The sequence below is a fragment of the Agelaius tricolor genome, unplaced genomic scaffold, assembly GCF_023055355.1.
Source record: "Agelaius tricolor isolate 1412-34295 unplaced genomic scaffold, bAgeTri1.0.p SCAF_3, whole genome shotgun sequence".
Lineage (NCBI taxonomy): Eukaryota > Metazoa > Chordata > Aves > Passeriformes > Icteridae > Agelaius > Agelaius tricolor.
The window spans coordinates 14,006,363-14,025,961 of NW_027269263.1; the positions used below are offsets into that span (position 1 = coordinate 14,006,363).

General features: G+C 40.1%; 1 protein-coding gene across 3 annotated transcripts; it reads right to left on the reverse strand.

Annotated features, from left to right (window-relative positions):
- Nucleotides 1–1,340: 1,340 nt before the first annotated feature.
- On the reverse strand, nucleotides 1,341–18,876 carry INTS13 (integrator complex subunit 13). Of its 3 annotated transcripts, XM_071422556.1 has the most exons (19): nucleotides 18,363–18,876; nucleotides 17,746–18,030; nucleotides 17,058–17,289; nucleotides 16,067–16,141; nucleotides 15,167–15,369; nucleotides 14,917–14,997; nucleotides 13,678–13,768; nucleotides 12,595–12,723; nucleotides 12,425–12,448; nucleotides 10,854–10,938; nucleotides 9,011–9,100; nucleotides 8,483–8,572; nucleotides 7,331–7,509; nucleotides 6,385–6,555; nucleotides 5,852–6,006; nucleotides 4,689–4,919; nucleotides 3,636–3,775; nucleotides 2,839–2,974; nucleotides 1,341–2,050 (listed from the first exon to the last, which is right to left on the reverse strand). In XM_071422556.1, the coding sequence occupies exons 3-19, from the start codon at nucleotides 17,280–17,282 to the stop codon at nucleotides 2,011–2,013; spliced, it is 2,145 nt and encodes a 714-aa protein (XP_071278657.1). In that variant the 5' UTR covers nucleotides 17,283–17,289; nucleotides 17,746–18,030; nucleotides 18,363–18,876; the 3' UTR covers nucleotides 1,341–2,010. The 3 variants fall into 3 exon arrangements, with proteins under 3 accessions (XP_071278657.1, XP_071278655.1, XP_071278656.1); XM_071422554.1 differs by lacking the exon at nucleotides 17,746–18,030; XM_071422555.1 differs by lacking the exons at nucleotides 12,425–12,448; nucleotides 17,746–18,030 and having other exon boundaries at nucleotides 18,363–18,874.
- Between the last annotated feature and the right edge of the window lie 723 nt (nucleotides 18,877–19,599).

Here is a 19,599-nt window from a genome sequence, read left to right on the forward strand (position 1 = left end):
ACAAAACCTTCCCTAAACCCGAAGGCAGCGAGTGAAATAGGAGCAAAGCAGCACCAGTGCCACTATGCAGGGCAGGAGAGGAATATGGAATTGCCCTTTCCAGAAGTGCAAAGATCAGCTCTTGCCATCTCTTGAGTCCCTGGGAGACTCTTCAGGTACATGAAATACAGACCCACAGTCACCAGCCCTGCTCATTTAATCACCAACCAGTGTGACCTGGCAGATGCTCCAAATGTGGAGAATGGAGTTGGTAAACAAGCTAACCAAATACACATTTTAATAGCAGGTGCTATCAAATTTCTCTTTCTCTAATGAACTATTTAATTCCTGTACATATTTGCAAGGAGTGCAGTTGAATATTAATGGCACATGAGGAGATGCAACACACAATTCCCAAGGCACAGGATGAGCTTTTCAGCTCTAACTCTCCAGCCTAGCAAACTGCAGAGCTGACATTTACATGCTCCCCAGCTTCCAGACTTCAACATTCCTCTAGGAAACAAGAGAAACATCCAGATATGCAGCAAAATCTCATTAAAATAACCCAGAAAGGTATGAGAAGCAATAATTTTGTGGCAGTTTTCTCCATCAGAACATTTCAGCTAGGATATCAAGAGATGTGGTGATGCAGAACATTCTGTTTTCCATGAAGTAGTAAAAATAAAAGCAGTAAGACTTTCTTCACACTAGGATCTGCAAGAGTTACATGTTGCTTCTGTAAAAGCTACAAATATTTTACCATATGATAGAAAATATTACCATGTAAGTACTATTTAATCACTCTGTAAAAATGGTTCTAAAATCATTTAACAGAAAACACACCTAACCTGCATCAGAGTGGCTGAATAATCACTTTGAAATTATTCATGGTAGTTCAGCTGAAGAAAGGATTCAGTCACAAATGTTGAGTGAAGAATATTTGTGTTCAGATCTATACATCACAAACTATAGTATTTAAAGCTGCAGGTGAATATAAAAATATTTATTTAGTTTTAGAAAATCTCAAAGATGTGTCTCAAACCAACTATGAGATACCCAATATGTGAGCCCTTCAGTTGCTTACAGAAGCCAGATGCAGACCAGAGGAAGGCTGACACACTTGGAGAGCTCAGGAATTATCTTTCCTTAGCCCATGTGGAAGACGACCCAAAACCTGGCAAGGGATCAGACCACAGACATTGGCTGAATTTTCCCAGTTGAGAATTCTAGTCCCCAGTGCAAGAGGCTCTACTCAAAGAAACTGAAGACAGATCAGTTACCTTTTCATTCACAGCCATTCAAACTCAGGCCCTCAGACATACAACCACAAGTATCTTACAGAACACACGTCATCAATAATATAATTATTAGCAAAAAATTTTATTGTACTTTTGCTTACAAAGCCTTAACTCCAACACAACAACTTGAAAGGCTTTGCTTTCTAAAGACCATTTCCATTCCATTTCTTAAAAGTCTTTAAGCCAACAATTTCTATCTGTAAAAGCCCTCACCCTCCCACCCCTCAGATGAAAACCAAGACTGGCACTCTCTCAGCTCAGTGTCTGGGTACCCAGTGTGCGGTCTTTTCCATAATTCTGAACTCCTGAGAAATCCTCATATAAATAAAAGGTGTTCATGGACCAAAATTAAGGATGTTATCGGCTTACTGTAAATTACTTCAATTTTTTTTTTAAGACGGTCATCACTGATTTTGACATATTATCCAATACTTCTGGGCAAGGACTTTAAGGTGACTAACATTTTTGACTACTTGATTTACTCCATGGCAGCAGAGGTTTTCTTCATCCTAAAGCACGACTGGAAAACGCTTCAGGACAGCTCCTATTTGCACACAGCTGGTTTAACGTGATATGCAGGTTTCATACTTCATAGCAAAAATAGGACTAGAAAAATGTAAAAACCAATCAAACCACAGCTATACAATTCTATTGAAACAGTACCAAGAGCAATTCCAGCATTAAATATTTTTGCATTTTGGCCGGGTTTTGTCCCAAGAAACAGAATTAATCCTCACTGCCGGCCTGCTTTTCCATTTTCTGTTGTTTCCATTCTGAAAGGCAAGACAACAAGTGGTAAGTCTTGTTACTGGAGGAACAATCAACAGTTAAAAAAAAAATCAGATTTAAATGCTTTCATAAATATTTTTTACTTCACTAACTGTTCTGTCTCTCCCTACCCCAACATATGCAATCTGATCTCCTCTTAATACTTCTTTAAGCAGCAGTCAGTACATAAAGGAAAGGTTTCTGCAGAGATACATTTCAGCTGTGAAAAACCATCCACTATCAACCTCACCAAAATAGAAAATATTCCTGTGACTGGAGAATATTCATGTGACTGGAGAATCCATTTAGAAAACTTGAGCTTTGGCCATTTTTTCCAAGGACTTCATTTTCACCCCTCTTACACTGATCATTGTCTACCATCATCTGATTTCCTTCAGAGTAGGCTGATTTGGTTTTCCAGTATTTTTTGTAGAACATGGACTACTTCATTACAGCACAGCCTAAGAGTCAACCACTTTATCACCAACAATATTTCTGTATCAGCCATTCCTGTGGAAGCTAAAGCAAGCAGAAAGTCTCAGCTACAGTTTAAACCCCTGCAGTTTAGTAAGAGTTTTGCTGCAGGGGCAGTCCCTGAGGCCCAACTCTCAGCAGTCAGTCTCACTCAACACAGATGCAAACAGAAAACCAAACACTGCTGTGGTTCTCCATCAATGCTGAGAAGCAAAGGAATATATTCAGATATTTTAATCATCAAAGGAGTATCTAATGCTGTAAACCCCACACTGACTGCTACCAAGATAAGGGTAGTGATACATTTCCTGATACAAACCCATTTTCTTCTTTCAGATGTTGATACAGTTCAGCTTTGTTGTTGACAGAGTTCAACCGACCAATAAATTCCTGGTGTTTCCTAGAGTTGGCAGTATTAATTCTGTTGCTCCATAAAGACAGCAAGGACATTGGCCCTAAAATTGTAAGTAAAAAGAGTCTAAGTGATGAAAATTTTGAATTAACATTACATCATTATAATATCTTAAAGGAAAATACAGATTATGGTAATTCAACATGTTAAAACAACTAAAATTAAACAAACTTACAACAGGGGCTAAATAAATATAAAATATGCAAAGTGATAATGGCTGAGGAGTTGCTGCATGTGAGATGGACTCTGCTTTAAATACAGAATCTCAGCATCAGCTCAGCCACTGTAACAGAAAATAATTCACACCAAGGAAGAGTGAGAACTGTCCATTCTGACAACTGCACTGCTTAGGCAAGTTGATTATTTAGTAGCAGGAGACAGTGATTTCTGATACCTGCCCTCAAACAGCATTTCTCACGCACACTAGGTCAGACAGCACCAGCAGGAACTTGGCCAACCCCCTGTCAACCCAAGAGTTGATCAGCAGACCCACACAGTGTCTTGGTATCTCCCTTTTTTCACAGACCGGGTGAGGTTAACATGTTTTCCAAGAATTTCTCAACATTTAGCATTCAATTAAACATGATCTTCACTGACTTAGCTTTAACTCCAAAATGATTCACCTCATTACTTTAGAAAACACAGACTGATGCAACAACATCTACTCTTAAAAGAAATAATCTGTTGCAATTGTTCTGGTTTACCTTTTGCCTTTTCAACTGTGGGCATTTCGTCCATTGTAATGAGAGGCTTTTTGTTGGGGGGCTCAGGAGAATCAGGGGAGTCTTTGATAACTTCAGCTTCTGCCAGTTCTTCTTTCTCCCGATCCAAAAGACCTTTTAACCTTTTCCAGAGGGAAGGAAAAGGGTGAGGAAAATTATGTTTGAGCAGGACATAATTCTTGATAGCTTTCTGTACTACTCAAAATTATACAGGACCCATACCATAAGAAAATTTCTTTTGACCCCTTGGAGTGGGTGACAAACAATAGGGAATTGTAGCCAAATAATCCTCTGTATAAATTATTACATATAGGAAAGGTTCTTAATATACAGTTTCACTTTGGTTGTTGAGACAATTGATGTCTGAATTTTGAAGGAAAGACTAAATTAAAATAAATACATAGGGAAATACAATACAACTTCCTATTATCTTTTCTAGATGAATTCAGACCCATTCACACTAGACCCCTTTTATCTCAGTCCCCATTTCTGTTCCACATGTGAAAGCAAAGTTGTAGGAATGATCATTCACAGGAAGGCATGGAATGTCATCAGCATGGTGACAGCAGGGTAGATGAAAAGGCCCTCCCATCCTAAATGATCCCTGCATGCACAGAACACATACAAATTAAGCTTATTATTGTGAGTTTTTTGGATCTCTGTAGAAAGTAGTTTCAAAGAAGAAACACAGAACAGACTGACAGGTGCTTGCCACTTAGACAAACTACAGTAACAACATGAATTACAGACAGGAGGTAAACGGACTATAATCCTGATGCTCAACTGAAGAGAAGAGCCAAATCAAGCTGGGTTGTTTAATCAACCTGAACACTGAACTATCTACAGCTTGATAAAACAACTGCTTGTCCCACATTTTCAGCCATGCTTTACGTTTCCATAAAGCAGTTTAATATCGAATAGGTGGTGTGGTTATGATAGAATCCAACAGCAGGAACTCCTCAAGCTACAACACTTGGCTAAGAGGTCAGCTAAGAAGAGTTTTGCTACAGTTTGCTTTCACTTTAGAAAATGTACCTCTCTGATTCCTGCCATGGCTTATCTGATTCATAGTCTTTGCCCAACTTCTCCGACTTGTCCTCTTTGTCTTCTCTCTTCCTGCCCCGTTTCTTGCGCTCCTCCTCCTCGGGGGGTTTGCTCCTGCAGGCCATGAGGCACTCCAGGACTCGCTGGTGTTTGTCAGAGTTGTTGATGTGCGCTCGCACCAGGGTCTCCAGCTCGTTCCACATGATGCGGTACTGCTCATCCCTGAAGGGCCAGGAAAAACACCACACCGAGGATCACCACCACCATTCCACTACTCACTGCATCAATGCGGGCCTTAAGAAACAACACAGAACCCTCAAACCAAAAATAACTCCCCAGAGATTATCTGTCCTCCTGTACTGCAGGTTTCTCCACCTGGGATTACTCCATGCTTGAACCACATTAACATTTCCCAGTTAACGCCCAGAGTAAAATTTAAATTGAAATGGATTATATCCATTGGAATCATATTGTTGGCACTTGTGAAACCTCTCAGGTGCTTGCTAACAATGCAATGTCAGAGGGCCATTCATGTACTGACATGCAAATTAATTATTACATTATTTGGGTTTAAAAAAATAAGAAAGAATTGCACCACACCATTGTCAATAACTCCCAGTCATGTAGGCAAATCAGGAGCTGAATTTCTTTTCAATCCATTCTTGGAAATAGGAGGAACACATCCCAGTGATTGAGGGATCAGAATATTCCATGCTTATTTTAAAGAAGTATCCCATATTTGAAATAACTGTTCCATAAGGATTCTAATATATCCCAATTTTAAGTATATTAGAAATGAACAGTGCATTAAGTTTTCCTTTTTATTAATTTGAAATTATTCCACTTTATCTGTCCATACTGTATCTATTTCTTAACTTTGCCAATAACTATCTTTGATTTCATATTTTTTAGCATTTTTAAATTCTTAGATAATAAAACTGTAGAGCTTTTTTCCCTAATATACAGCAGTATCAGTACTGTTATAGCCCCTAAATGATACAGGTGAAGCACTCACAGCATTTGGGGTGTGCAATACAGTGTTTAGTTCACCATGTATTACTTTTAGCTATATTTTAAAAACCTGGTATGAAAACATTGTCAACAGAGTATTTCTGAGAAATAGTCCAGAATCAACAGAGAGATAGGCATGTAACCTTTTTGGCCCCTTTCCTCTGGTACCAACTGTTGAAATTGGCAGTGGATCATTCTTCCTCTCCATGTCTACCAAATTGTATATTGTTTTTTGACAATTCAGCACATCCTCATCAGTCATTGTCTCCTTTACAATCACACTGGCTAATGGCACTACCTGAGAGACAAAACAGAAATAAACAACAAGAAAATGTGTGTCACAGGAGAGCAACAGGGATTAAAAAATTAAAGGCAATGAAACAACACCAACAAAACCCCACCCTCTTATCCTCAGTTTAGTACTAATTTTAAGTGTAAGTAGATGCTTTCTTTACCCAGCAGAACTGGAGCTGTCAGGTTCAAATCACTTTATTTAAATAGCATTCCAATAATCTACTGCATTAAATACAGAATTAGTTCAGGAAAAATAAAGCTGAAAATAAACTGATTATACAGCACGGGATTTATCACCCCATAGAATTGGTATTTCATCAAGTGACACGGGGAAACTTAATCTAGGAACAGAACAAAAATGTACATAGCCCAGGTTACTTACAGCTTGCATGTTGAAGATGGTGGTCTGAGAAATAATCATAGGCCAGTAACGAGTATGTTTCTCTAACTGATCTTTTGCACGTTCCAATGGAATTTCAAGACTTCCATCCATCTTATATCTGGGCTCTAGAAAAGGAGTTAATCGGTTTTCCCTCATAAATTCACCAAAATCCTAATGATAACCAAACAAGATACAATTAGGCATTTCTCTAACAAAGCAACTTTCAGTGAAGGGGCTAAACAGCTTAGCCTTGCTTATCACTTTGTACCATCCCACTGCCATATCCGACCCTACCAGCCACAGCCCTGTCTCTAGCTCTCATGCATTTACCAGGGGGAACACAAAAACAGGGGCACAGAAATATGGGGTAAAAATCAATATATGGGTTTTGACAAAGAGGACTTCCAGATTTGCAAGGTATTTCGTCTATGGGAAGAGTTATATTTTTCCAGAAGGAACTTCTGCTTATTTACAAAAAATATCAAGGATGTGTTGAAAAAAATAAAGGATAAACAAAAGGCATGTCAGCTGATTGTTTGATATCAGGGTTCAAAGCTGGTATCAGACAATCAGCTGTCAACTTCATCTTTTTGATTTATTGTACAAGCACTCATATGCAATCTATCCTTTGACAATAAGCACGATATAGTTCTATGTGTATCCAACCCACAGAAGAAACTTGCCAAGAAAAATGTTTTCCTAGAACTAGGACAAAATTTCAACACTCCTAGTACATTAAGGAGGCATTCCTTGACACACAAAGTATTCTATGAAGCAGGCATAACAATCAACAAACGTAGTATTTTCTACTATTTTATCTATCAAGGTATTTATTACAAAGGAAGTTTGACCATGCAATCCACTCTAGCGTTTCCTTCCCACACCTACTGCCCTGCACCTGTTGTCATGTGAGAGAAGCAGCGGTGTAGGACAGAAAGACCCTTACTGTGATCCTGTAGTCAGTGACCCTCCCACCGCAGCCTTCGCTAATTGAGGGGGGATCTTCCAGAATTGAGCGCGAGCTGCTCAACACGTGCAAGAAAATCTCTCCCCCGTGGCTGCTGAGCATGTGGCTGATGACTTTTGAGCCAGACTTGCGTGGCTGCTCCAACAACACCGAACGACCTGGTGGAAGGGACATCAGTTTCATTCACTCATTCCTGGGTGCTGCAATTTTACATTTTGAGCTGCATAAATACAGGTTTGTGCTTGGCCAAGAAGAATCTGAACCCACCAAGGTGGTGTTTTCACCCAGCTGAACAACAAACTGCCATCTCCTCATTTCTTGACACAGAACAGGGTATATGCACCTTAAAATTTTACAAAGCAACACCAAAAGGCCTCTCCTAGACCAATCCATCATTTTTTCTGTAAGACATTATTCTTAGGAAAAAATACATATTCATAAGGCATTCAAATAGCCCTGCTGCAGAACCACACTCATTAAAAGCAACTTTCAAAAAGTAATAAAATAACCTCTTGAGTATAAAGGTATCAGCTGATACCACTTGCTCATGCTTAAAATGGATACTGTTCTTCAGACAGGGAAATAAAACTGCATTTGTCTTATTTTCAGTAAAATACACCAAGCATTAAAGGGTGCATTCTCCAAATAAGTTTCTTTTTATCAGGAAGCAAAAATCAGAAGAGTGAGCTTATCTGAAATACACTATTAATTTTGGTTCTAACCATTTTTATAAATCAAAGGACATTCTCACTACACAGTCTCTAGAGAAAAATATACTAAGATATAATGTTTAATAAAACCACTGCATATGTGGAGAATCAAGTAACTTGACTGAAGGAAACATTCTATTAAAAGGATATTTGTAATGCCATTTTGTTTGCAAACATATAAACCTCCATTTCAATACTTGTTGCTTCTTTACTTCTTTCCTCCCATCTTTAAGTTTCAAAAACAATTGCCTTTGAGGACATTTAACAACTTTTTTCTCTTATTTATAGGACATTTTAAAATAAACACAGTATTTTTACAGTATATACACATTAATGCTACACCAATCAAAATGTGCCACATGCTCCATTTACAGAATTAAAAATTATAACATTGAATAATTAGTCAAGGACACAAATTTACCATTAAGGAGAAAGTTTGTAAGGCATGAAGAAGGTCTGCTATTTACATCTACTGGTGAAATTCTGTATGCTCCAGTGCAATAGTGCAGTTCTGAAAAATAAAGGAGTAGAAAAGTGGAGTGTTATTCGAGAGACAGAAAAAAAAAATCCACAAAATAAAAGAATGGAAGAGGAGGAGGCTAGTCCACAATGAGCAGAACTAGAAAGTCTAGATGCCTCTCAGTCTGAAAGTCCTCACTGGGAGGATTCCCAAGAATCCACAGCTCTGAGAATCCCATACATTCCCAAGCCCTGTTTGCAGCAGAAACCCCAATTCTTTATCTCCTGAATCACTTCACTGACCAGTCAGTTTGCTCTTATTTCTCTTACCTGTATTTCTGGCCTGCTGGCTCAACGAGTCAACATAAATTGCTAATAGTTAATAGGGTGCATGAGCTGCACAGCCACCTCAGAGCTGCCCTGGCTTTCTCTCCTGTACTCTGATTTGTACAAGTTACCAACAAGGTCTGGAAGGTTCCATGGCACCTACCCACACTGTTGGTTCGAGGAGTGCACCATTTCAGTGTCACAGTTTCTTTAAATGTGCCTTCCCTGCTATTGCCACCTACGTGGTTATCACCTGCAGAGAAAGGCAGAAAGAGGAGGGATCAACCAGAGTTTATTACAGAAAAACAGCTCTAAACTTAAGGTACAAAATGTAACATGAACATATACACAACGCAATCTGAATTTAAAACTTAGATACCTAACCTTTTGATTTGACAAGTAGAAAGTTCTACATAAGTTTAGTTCTGTCAGCAGCAGCAATTTTTTTCCTGCTAAAATGCTCAGGACTTGAAGATAATATCTTTATTAAAATTTTCCACACAGAAATCAGAACTCTTAAATACTAGAGCTGACTGTATTTATGTATTAATACAATAAAAATGTATTGGATTAATTTATGTATTAATACAATACATATTGTATTCCCAAAGTCAATTAAACCAATCTAAAGGTACATTTGACAAGTTTAATTTTTTGGGGAAAGAAATATTTGGTCTCATCGCTATGTCAGATTCAGCCTGCATTCTCTCAATGTGTTCTACTGAGCACAGACGCTTTATTATTAAAATACTGGAAATACTTTATTATTAAAATTAACTGCAGCAATTTTAGAAATTATCTCTCAGAATATCTGAAGGCCAAACTTATTTAACCTGAAAATTTCTTGGCAACATTTCAGAGAAAGAAGACCAGTGTAACTAAATTCCCACTTTCCGAGCATCAGAGCTATTACAGCTGAATTATGTATTTAGAAACAAATGAAAGAACCCAAAATTTACAGAATCTAAGAACAGACTTTTTCCTCTCTAAGTCCTGATGGGAAAAATGTGAAGAGGAAATGCAGTCAGAGTGCTTTTGTATTTTCCTAGGAGACCTAATTCCTTGAGCCTACAGGTTTTACAAAACTGCTTCTGAGCCCTGGTAATAAAAGCTTTAAGATTTCAACATCATAACACAGTTCAGGTGAGGCTGAGGTCATTACTGCAACACCCTCTGCTTTTCATCAATCTTTAGTCATCCACTCCCCTAAAATTTGGAGCACAGCACTTGGAGATGACAAAGGAGTTACCTCTTCTTCCTCAAAGTAATGAGACAAAAAGAACAAACTCCCCAAAATGGCTACTTATGGATCATATGACATTTAATTCTACTAATACAGAAGTTATAAGCTGATTTTTAACCACGTTTTACATCAGGCAGTTTCCTCAACAAAATGATTCTGCAAAAGGCTGAGTATTGTGCTTTTCTAACTTTGGTTGAGCTATTAAAAATTCACCTCAGAGGAATACTAGGTAGTAATTCCAAATTTACAAAAAAAAAAAGATAGTAGGTATTTCAAATACAACAAAAAAGCTCAACAGCCAAACAACTCTTGTTTTTTCTAAAACAATTATTGTCATAAATAGGCCTGTGGGATGTAAGTGGTGCTAATTATTATTACTTAACAAATTTCAATTGTGCAAGGCATGATTTTGCACAAATATCCACAAGAAGGACTTTATTTTGTAAAATCTCCCTGCATATCTGGTCTCTCACCTAGTTTTAGTATCTCAGTAAGGAACTGACATGTCCTTAAAATCTCACAGCAATATCCTGAACATATGTGAATTTGGCCTGTTTTCTCACTGCTGTATTAAAATATATCAATATTGAGTAAAACTCTAATGCCAACATTACAAATTAAGTTTCCTGGGTTACAAGGAATAACTGAAATATTTACTATTTGAGCCTGCAATTTACATGGATTTGAAGGTCTCAATCTTTCTTTGTGAACACTCCCAAAAAGGTTGATCAAAAGCCACCTTCAGATGGCCAGTCCTACTCACCACTCTTTAAAAAATCCACATGTGCCTCTTTGTGATGAAGCAGCTCCACATCATAGTTGGCTGATGTGTTAGCATGTTGTTCCTCCTTCAAAAGAGAAAGGTAGACATAAATAGAATTACTTTAGCTAGAGGTCACCATTTTCATAAAGAAGTAATTCTACATTTGTCTTTCAGTCTGAAAGAAAACAAAAAATCTCCAAGTGCCTCAGACAACAACAAGATTGCAATGCTGAGGAAACTTTGCTCTCGGAGCAGTTTAAAGATGCAGCCAACTGCTTTTCCTCTTATTTACTTTTTTGAAACCCTATTCCTCTTTACACAAGCCTCATGTCAGGGTGCAGAGCATCACATACAGGAAAAAAAACTAGGTTTGACTACTTCACTAAATTAGTGAAGTTAAGGAAGCCTACAAAATGTTACATAACCAGCAGCAGTTACAACTTACTGAGGAGCAGCAACAAAGACTCACTGCAGGGTAGAGGGACAATTACTTTTCAAAACCAAAAATAAAGAATCCAAACCAAAACCCACACTTTGAACTTATTATTTCTTAAGCTTATGAGAAGAAGTGCACTTGCAGCTCCAAGTTTATAACTAAAAAAAAATTGATTTTTGTAAAGAGGATACTGCATCTTCAAACAGCTGCAGAGGATCAGCAAAAACAGAACAGTAACTCTGCTAATTTACTCCAAATTTAAAAAGAAAAACCATTAAAAAAAAAAGAAAAAAAAACCACAGAGAACCCAACACAGTCTATTACTATAAGGACAAAGGCAGAAGGGAGAGGCACACCAGCAGCACACAGGTCAGAAAGTTACAGACAAGGTATTTGCAAACTGAAGTCACATTTATGCCATGACCCATGTTAAACTCTCATAAAAACTGAAAATTATTTTGGTATCATGTTTTAATTTATAAAATCCACACAATATTGCTAGTTTTCAAATATGCAATGATTGACTGTGTTACAAGTTAATGAATTTTTTAAATCATGAAAGTTACCTGCCCATGGCTCTTTTTCTGTTTGAATACTGACACTTCTGTCTCAATTGTCTTGTGCTGCCTGATCAGAAAATTACTGCCAACTGAACACCTGACATTCTAAACTGCACTAATTTCCCTCCAAGTAGCAAAAAAATTTAAAATATGGACATAACATCTACCATAAGATGCTTAATTGAATCTCTTTCTTAACTAGGTATATCCTGTCCCCATTTCATATTTATGGATTTTCAGAGTAGAAAACCCACTGGAAAATCCTTGGTAAAAAAGCAGCTTTTAGTTACAAACACCTTTATGTTGGGTGGGCATGATAATGAAACAGAGGAAAAAGAGACTCACTATGCCACTAAAATGCACAAGGGTCAAGAATATCTAAACACAACTAGAAAAAGACAAAAGAATCACAGACAAATTGATCTGAGGTAAACAAGACTGTATTTATATAAAGTAATACAAACAGAACTGAAATAACACTTGTATTGCTACATCAAAAATTGAGATTTGGCAATACAATATTTTGTTCTGTGATCCTTCTTTACTTTTTTCTCCCCTACTACATTTTTACTAACCTGATCACAGACATTGAATGTGGGCTAATAAAAGAAAAAAAAACAAAACAGAAAATATGATATGGAGAGAAAAACAATGTAAAAATTCAATTAAAATAAACATCAAAAGTTTTCAAACAAATTTAGAAGTGATGCATCTGGTTAACACAGAGCTGGAGACACAATATTACCTTCATAGGGATGTTAGTTATTGTGGTTGAAGCCAGATCAAAGTGTTGCTGTACTAAAAGATTCAGTTTGGTAGCCAGGTGCCTCCCGGCACGGACACTGTGCACTTCACTGGTTAGAACAGGGGAGAGCTGAAATAAATTGATACATGGAATTCATAGTTTAGGTTGTGATATCATTCAACAGTACAGTTTGTTCAACTCTCAAATAAGCATTTATACTGCTAAAACTACCATTCAGAAACCCACACCAGGGGAAACTACCAAGCAAGAAGCAAAAAACTATTTTCATTCTGAAGTTTGAGCTTGTGCCAACCGCTATAGATGCAGTTCTTAAAAATGGTAAAAAAACAAAATTAGAAGCGTGCTAAAAAATTTGAGTCACTAATTGTTAATAGGAAAAAGTAGCATCACAACATGGGGAATAAATCTTAACAGCAGCTCTGGGCCTGGTTTTACATTCTTTTACCTGCTGAGTAACAGTAGCAAAGTAATTTTTAGATGTCTACCTGTAAGTGCATCATACATACACAAGGCAAATAAACACAAGCTAGAAGATGTATTTGATTTTTCTTTGCCAAAAAGAACGCTGGGTTGGGGCTCAAAAACAAAACAAAATAAATTTAAAAAACCACACAACAAAAACTACAACAACAATCCCCAAAAACCCCAAAACAACCCCAAACAACAACAACCAAAAAAAAAAATCCCAAGACCCAAACCCAGTGACTGCCTTAGAGAGGGAAGTAGTCAATTTGCTATCTTCCATTCACAATTTTTAGCATAACTACAGCAGAGTTCTGTAGAAATGAATCACAGGAAGGTAGCCCCTGATAGTCCTTTTCATACATTAAATACTATGCAGCTTTTCATGCTAAGTCATTTTTCTGGGGCCTTTTCTTACAGACAACACATTAATACAGAGCAGACTGTTGAATAGCAGAATATATTACAGATTTTTAATGTACTTGGTTTCAAAGAACCACCACATGTGCTTTTGCTACTGAACAACTGAGAACAATTTGAACTATTTTCAGTCTGATGTGGTTCAATCTGGAATAAGCTTTCTCATTTGAAGCTCCTCACCTCTTTTTTAGGACGATCTGAAACAAGGCTGTCTTCACCAACTGGGTACGTGTGGATTAACACCAGTTCACATTTCTGAATCTGCATTAGACTTAAAAATAAAATCATTTTGCTTAGCCTACAGCGTGGCAGATTATCTCCTAAAATTAAATTAATTCTGGTATCTAGAACACAGAATCAAAACATATGTTAGTAACATGTTGTTTATGAAACCGTGCTGCAGGAACTAGGTTACAGATACGAATTTCAAAAGCACAGACTTCAAAATAAGTTCTTATCAGAATAAAAATACAAGCCTAACACTTCTTGCTCCTCAGATGCTACAGCACTGTGCTTCTTTTTTGGACACATCATGGAGTAAGTCCTTAACTGGTGCAATCTGTTCAGCTTTATTCAGCTGCATATTGACACTACAGAGGAGTTGTGTCTCCAAGTGTAGGTAAGAATGAGGGGATTCCAGGGAACATGAGAACAACTACCCAAACAGCACAGAGAGATGGGACATGTAATGGGATATATGCTAATCCTGATGTGGCTGGAAGTTTGGAGCGATACAAACATTGTACCACATCCCTGTCTTTACAATGGATTTAACCCCTAATTTCCTGGGCAGGATCCTTTATACATCCATGAAACTGCAACTGCAGCAGGAAAAAATAGGAGAGTGCTGCTTCTGCTCTTGAAGTGCCTGAGGAGTAACCAGGAATAGGATCTCAACCCACAACAACTTTACGAGATAACAGAGTGCTGTAGACAAACAGTTCAGTTTCATTAGACAAAACATACATGGAGAAAGACTTCTCAGAGGAGATGCACTCTGCATTTTAAGATTCCTTTATCTCAAGGGAAGTTCCAGGCAATACAGTCATTTAGAAACTAAAACTAGCTTCAAAGAAGTTAGCTGTTTTAGTCAAAGGAAAATGAACATGAAAGTAACACAGTATTATCAAGAAAAACTGCTCCAGATGGATTAGTGATTAAAAACACAATGTGTAACAAGGCACAGTTATGCATCACATTTTGGAGCAGATGTAGAAGGTAACAAGCTAAAGAAATCCTGTCCTATGAAGGATGATACTGGAAAGAAAATTATCATACACCACCTCTAAGCTAACAATATCATGATTTACCACATTCTACCTCACATTCATTCAAACGGTTCATTATAGTGAGTTTTGTGACAGAAATACATCCATATTTCCTAGAGGACGCCAGAAACTCTGTAAAAAGCGTACTCACTGGTCAGAGTTAGCTGCAAGCTTGTTGTGCTCATGAATGGTCTCCTGAACACAATCCTCCAGCATCCGAACATGGCTGTCACTACAAAGAAAGGTGGATTTCTTTAAAGGCGGCACCATCAATCCTCTGTCAGAACCCCATAACAAAACCTTTGATAAGGCGAGAAGTGCTCTGAGAAGGATCTGTGCAAAGGAGCTGCCTGCGGCCCTGGTGGGAATGTCAGGAACCAGCAGAGGCCCCCGGTGCCCACCTCTTGGCGTTGGTGATGCAGATGATCCTGCCCCGGTTGCCGACGCGCTCGGCGTTCTCCATGAGCGTGGTGCGGGCCTCGTGCTGGTACTCGGTGATCTTGCAGAGCGCCTCCACGGCGGCCACCAGCCCGTGCAGGATGCTGCAGCACTCGGGGTCTGCCCGCGGGTTCGGCGGCCCCACGGCCGCCAGCGCCGCCATCAGCTGGGCGGGACAGAGAGCTGTGAGCCAGAGGCACCTCCCAGCTTTTCTAACACATCTGACATGCAGATTAACATTGCCGAAGAAGGGCAAATGGAACAACTAACGAACCTTACCGGCAGCCTTCTGGAAAACATTTGGCCCTAAATTATCCTTTGCAATTTAATTTATTCATTGTGATTAAATATTCGCATTTATTACAGAAAAATACCTGACCAAAACCAACAACTTATATCCAACACCCGAAAGACATTGCTGGTTGCCTTCTGCTTTTATTTTCTGAGAATTTGGAAATGCATTTCTTCCTCAAAGTAAATTTTTCAGAGGATGAAACACAACCATAAATAGGATATTAACAATTAAAGTATTTAACACAAGTTATTTGCCTCTCAAGCAAATATTTCAAAAAAGAATTTAAGTTCAAAAAGTAACACTGAATTACAGAAGAAATATATAACTAATTTATTCATAATGTTTATTTTAAATATTTAAGTCTCTATTTAAAGATATTGGATTCTTTTTAAATTTTGTCTATAGAATGATCCAGGCTTACAGGCAGCTATTTGAAATTCTGTTATACAACAATTTCAGACTAGATCCACCAATACTGTAATTAAACAGCGTTACTTCATATTGAACACAATGTTTATTTCACAATAAAGTCTGAACTACAAAACAAAAGAACAGTTACTAATCATACCTCCTGCAAGTTCTGATCTTCCTGAGTCCAAGAATTCAACACATGAGCCCCAGAATCACTCACAATGAAATTCACCTACAAGGATCAAAAAAGCACATTAAGGTAACGGCCATTATATTGCTACTTCCCCAAATTTAAACCAACATGAATTGCACTTCTTTTTTCTGGTTGTCTGGAGATAATGTGCAATGACAAGCCAAACTCAAAATAACAAACCCACAAAAATCACACACTCCTGCTATATTAAATTTTCCCCTTAGTAATATGATTAACAACTTATATTTGTACACCAGAAAATCATTCTCTACACCAAATAAGATTTTCAAAATATTAGTATTTTTAAAATTATATTAGATTTTCAGCCATAAAATAAAGTAAATTCTAATACTGTAAACTGCACATCATTCTCCAAAGTCTGTCACAGTACATCATGGGGTAAATATCTACCAAGATTTAACAAACATCACAAAGAAAATATGGTTTTCTAAACAAGGAGCTGTGTGTGCCAGGAAGCTCTCCTCCCACTTTTCCAAACTGTTAGCTCCAGGGCAATCGTATCCTCTTCCTAAAGCCCAGAATTCCTTCAATGCTGACACCGAAACTCTTAGAGAGAGCTACCATGTGTATTCAGCAAGAAAATTCAGCTTAAGACAGTTCCTCACTGAAGCTTTTGTAAAGTCATTGTTCAGGAGAGCACAATAATAAAGCTCTAAGTTGCCCTAAAGCACCTCTCCATGTTTTGCACCAGCTTGTAATGTGACATTAGAACAATGAAAGATTCCAAAATTAAATATGCAATGAGATTTATATACTACTAAAACCAATTCAAGGACTATAACGTATATAAACAGCAAAAACAAGTTTTAAGTGATAAATTACAATTTGATTATTTTACTCTAAACAACACAAATACATTAAAAGACTAAAATAAAAGATGAAAACATCCCATATTGTATCAAGCATGACATGCAGCATGGCTGGCAGAACCTACCAGTTTCTTGAAAGGGAAAATATCATACATTATTCTACAGTATTCCATGGATGACTCCACTGAGCAGGTCCACAGGGACTTGGAGATGGGTGCCAGAGGAATGATGCCCTGGGTGCGGTTCTTCACTAACATATCGAATTCCACGTGCTGCCTGCATGATTCTGCCATGTAGGGGCAGTGATCCACAACGAAAACAGTTTTGTGAGACTCAGAAAATATTTTCATTTTCTTCCTGAAAGAAACAGACATCAAAAATGCACACGGTGAAAAGAACCCAAACAAAACACATCATAAGTTGACTATGAAAATTACACATACATCCTAGAAATATTCAAGTTTTAGAGTCCATATTTAGTAGACTACATTTTTTAATCAGAAGAAACGATTTTTTCTCAGGAGGAAAAATAGAGGAAAGTGGAATTATCATGCTGAAAAGGCAATAAAAATGCACAGTATTACTCTCCCCACTCCTCTATTTAAAACCAACTTTAGAGAAGAAGTACACAAACTGCTTCCTATTTAAAGCTTATTTCCTAAAACAAGTAACATGCAAAAGAAAAAAATTATTATTAAACTTTAAAGACCTTTAAGTAACATAATCAGAATTTTAGTCTTGGCTTTGCTAAATATATCTTATTTTTAAACGAATAGTTGCATCTGTACTTCAACATCTCACTGAGAAATATACCAAGTGTGAAATTATAAAAATCACAGAGCAGGTAGGGCTGGAAGGATCCTCCAGACATCATCCGGTCCAACCCCCAGCCAGGGCAGGGTGACCTAGAGCGAGTAATGCCTTCACGTGGGTTTGCAATGTCTCCAGAGGGGGACTCCCTTCCCAGGCAGCTGCTCCAGGGCTCTGCCACCTTTTATGTACACAAGTTCTTCCTCATGTTGAGGTGGAACTTCCTGTGTTTTCGTTTATGGCCACTGCTTCTCTCCTGTCGCTGGGCACCGCCGAAAACGGCAATTTCTAGCGAAAGAATTTATTGTTCTATGTACTTCTGCTGAATTACAGAATACGCAAGACAAAAAGTACATATATGTTCATTTAAAAAAACCTAAAATATCAAAGCAACGAGGATCACGGAAGTGAAACCGCGGCTTCCTCGGGGGGAAGCAGCGGGGCAGGCTTGGGCCCCGCGCTCGGCTGCAGCAGCCGGGGCTCACCGCGGCCCCTTGGCCTGACCCCGGCCGCTGCCGGCCCGGCCCGAGCGCTCGCAGCCCGCCCTGGCCGGGGCAGGGAGCCCGAGGGGCTGGGGCAGCGCCGCTGGACGCGTTACGGCGACGGCGAGCGTTCCTCACCTGGGCCGGCTCCTCCGGTGGTGCAGCAGCCCCGGTCCCGCTCCTCGCCGCGCCCGGCCGCGCCCGCGGCCCCGCTCCGAGGAGGAGGAGGGACGAGGCCCGCGGGGCGCCCTAGACGGGGCCAGGCGCGGGCGCCTCCGGCCGGGCGCCCTCCATGTCCCTGCGGCGCTCTGCTCCCCCTCCTCGGGCGGCTCGGCGGGGAGCGCGGGGCCCGGGTCCGGCCTGCGCGCCCGGCGCCCGCGGGGGTGGGAGAGGCGGCCGGAGCCCCCCCCGCTCCGCCCACCCCTGAGCCCGCGGGGGCCCCGCGCGGCCACGGGCGCCGCCGGCACCGCGGCTCCCCCGGGGGGAGCGCCCGGCCCCTGTCCGCACTTCCCCGGGCCACAGCGCCCGGCCGGGATCACTCGCCCGACATGCCGAGGCCGGCGCCGGCCCCGCTGCCGTTGCCACTCCTGTTCCCCAGCCCGATCCCGCCCGAGCGCGGACGCCCCGCCCGTCCCTACGCTGCCCGCACGGCTCGGGGGAGGAGCCCGCGATCTCGCGAGAGCACGAGGACGCCCTGTGGGCGGGCTCCGCCGAGGCCTCCGTGTTCTCGCGAGATCTGCGGGCGTGGCGGGCACACCGACGGGCGGCAGCCCCGTGTGTTCCAGTTTCTGAGGGAATTCTGTCTTCCAGCGTGCAGGGAGACGGAGCGTGCCAGCGAAAGGCTCCCTGATCACCGAAACTACACACTATTTATACATTTTAAGAAACAGAAGCATCAGCGATCAGGGGCAGAAAGTTACGTAATTTGTTTGTTAATTAGTACTCAACCCTGTTTGCTGGGTGTGTCTGTGGCTTCTCGCGCTCATTAGTGCGCAGCCGAAGTTCCATTTGAGTCTGGGGTCTGTTTTTAGGAGGGGGTCGGTGGTTGCAATCGCCAGCATTACCTTTCCCCCTGTTACTGCTGACTTCACCATTGATGGCCCTCAGCCATACAGCCCACTCATTTTGGGACTGTCTCCCTTTTTTTTCTTAAAAGACGAGAAAATAATACGACCGTAGAATCACACAACGCCCTGGCCTGAGAGGGACCCTGTTATGGGCAGGGACACCTTCGCTTTCCCAGCTTGCTCAGAGCCCCGTCCAGCCTGGCCTTGGAGACTGCCAGAGATCCAGGAGTAGCTACAGCTTCTCTGGGCACCATGCGCCAGGGCCTCAGCACCCTCACAGGAAAGAATTTCTTCCCAATATCCAATCT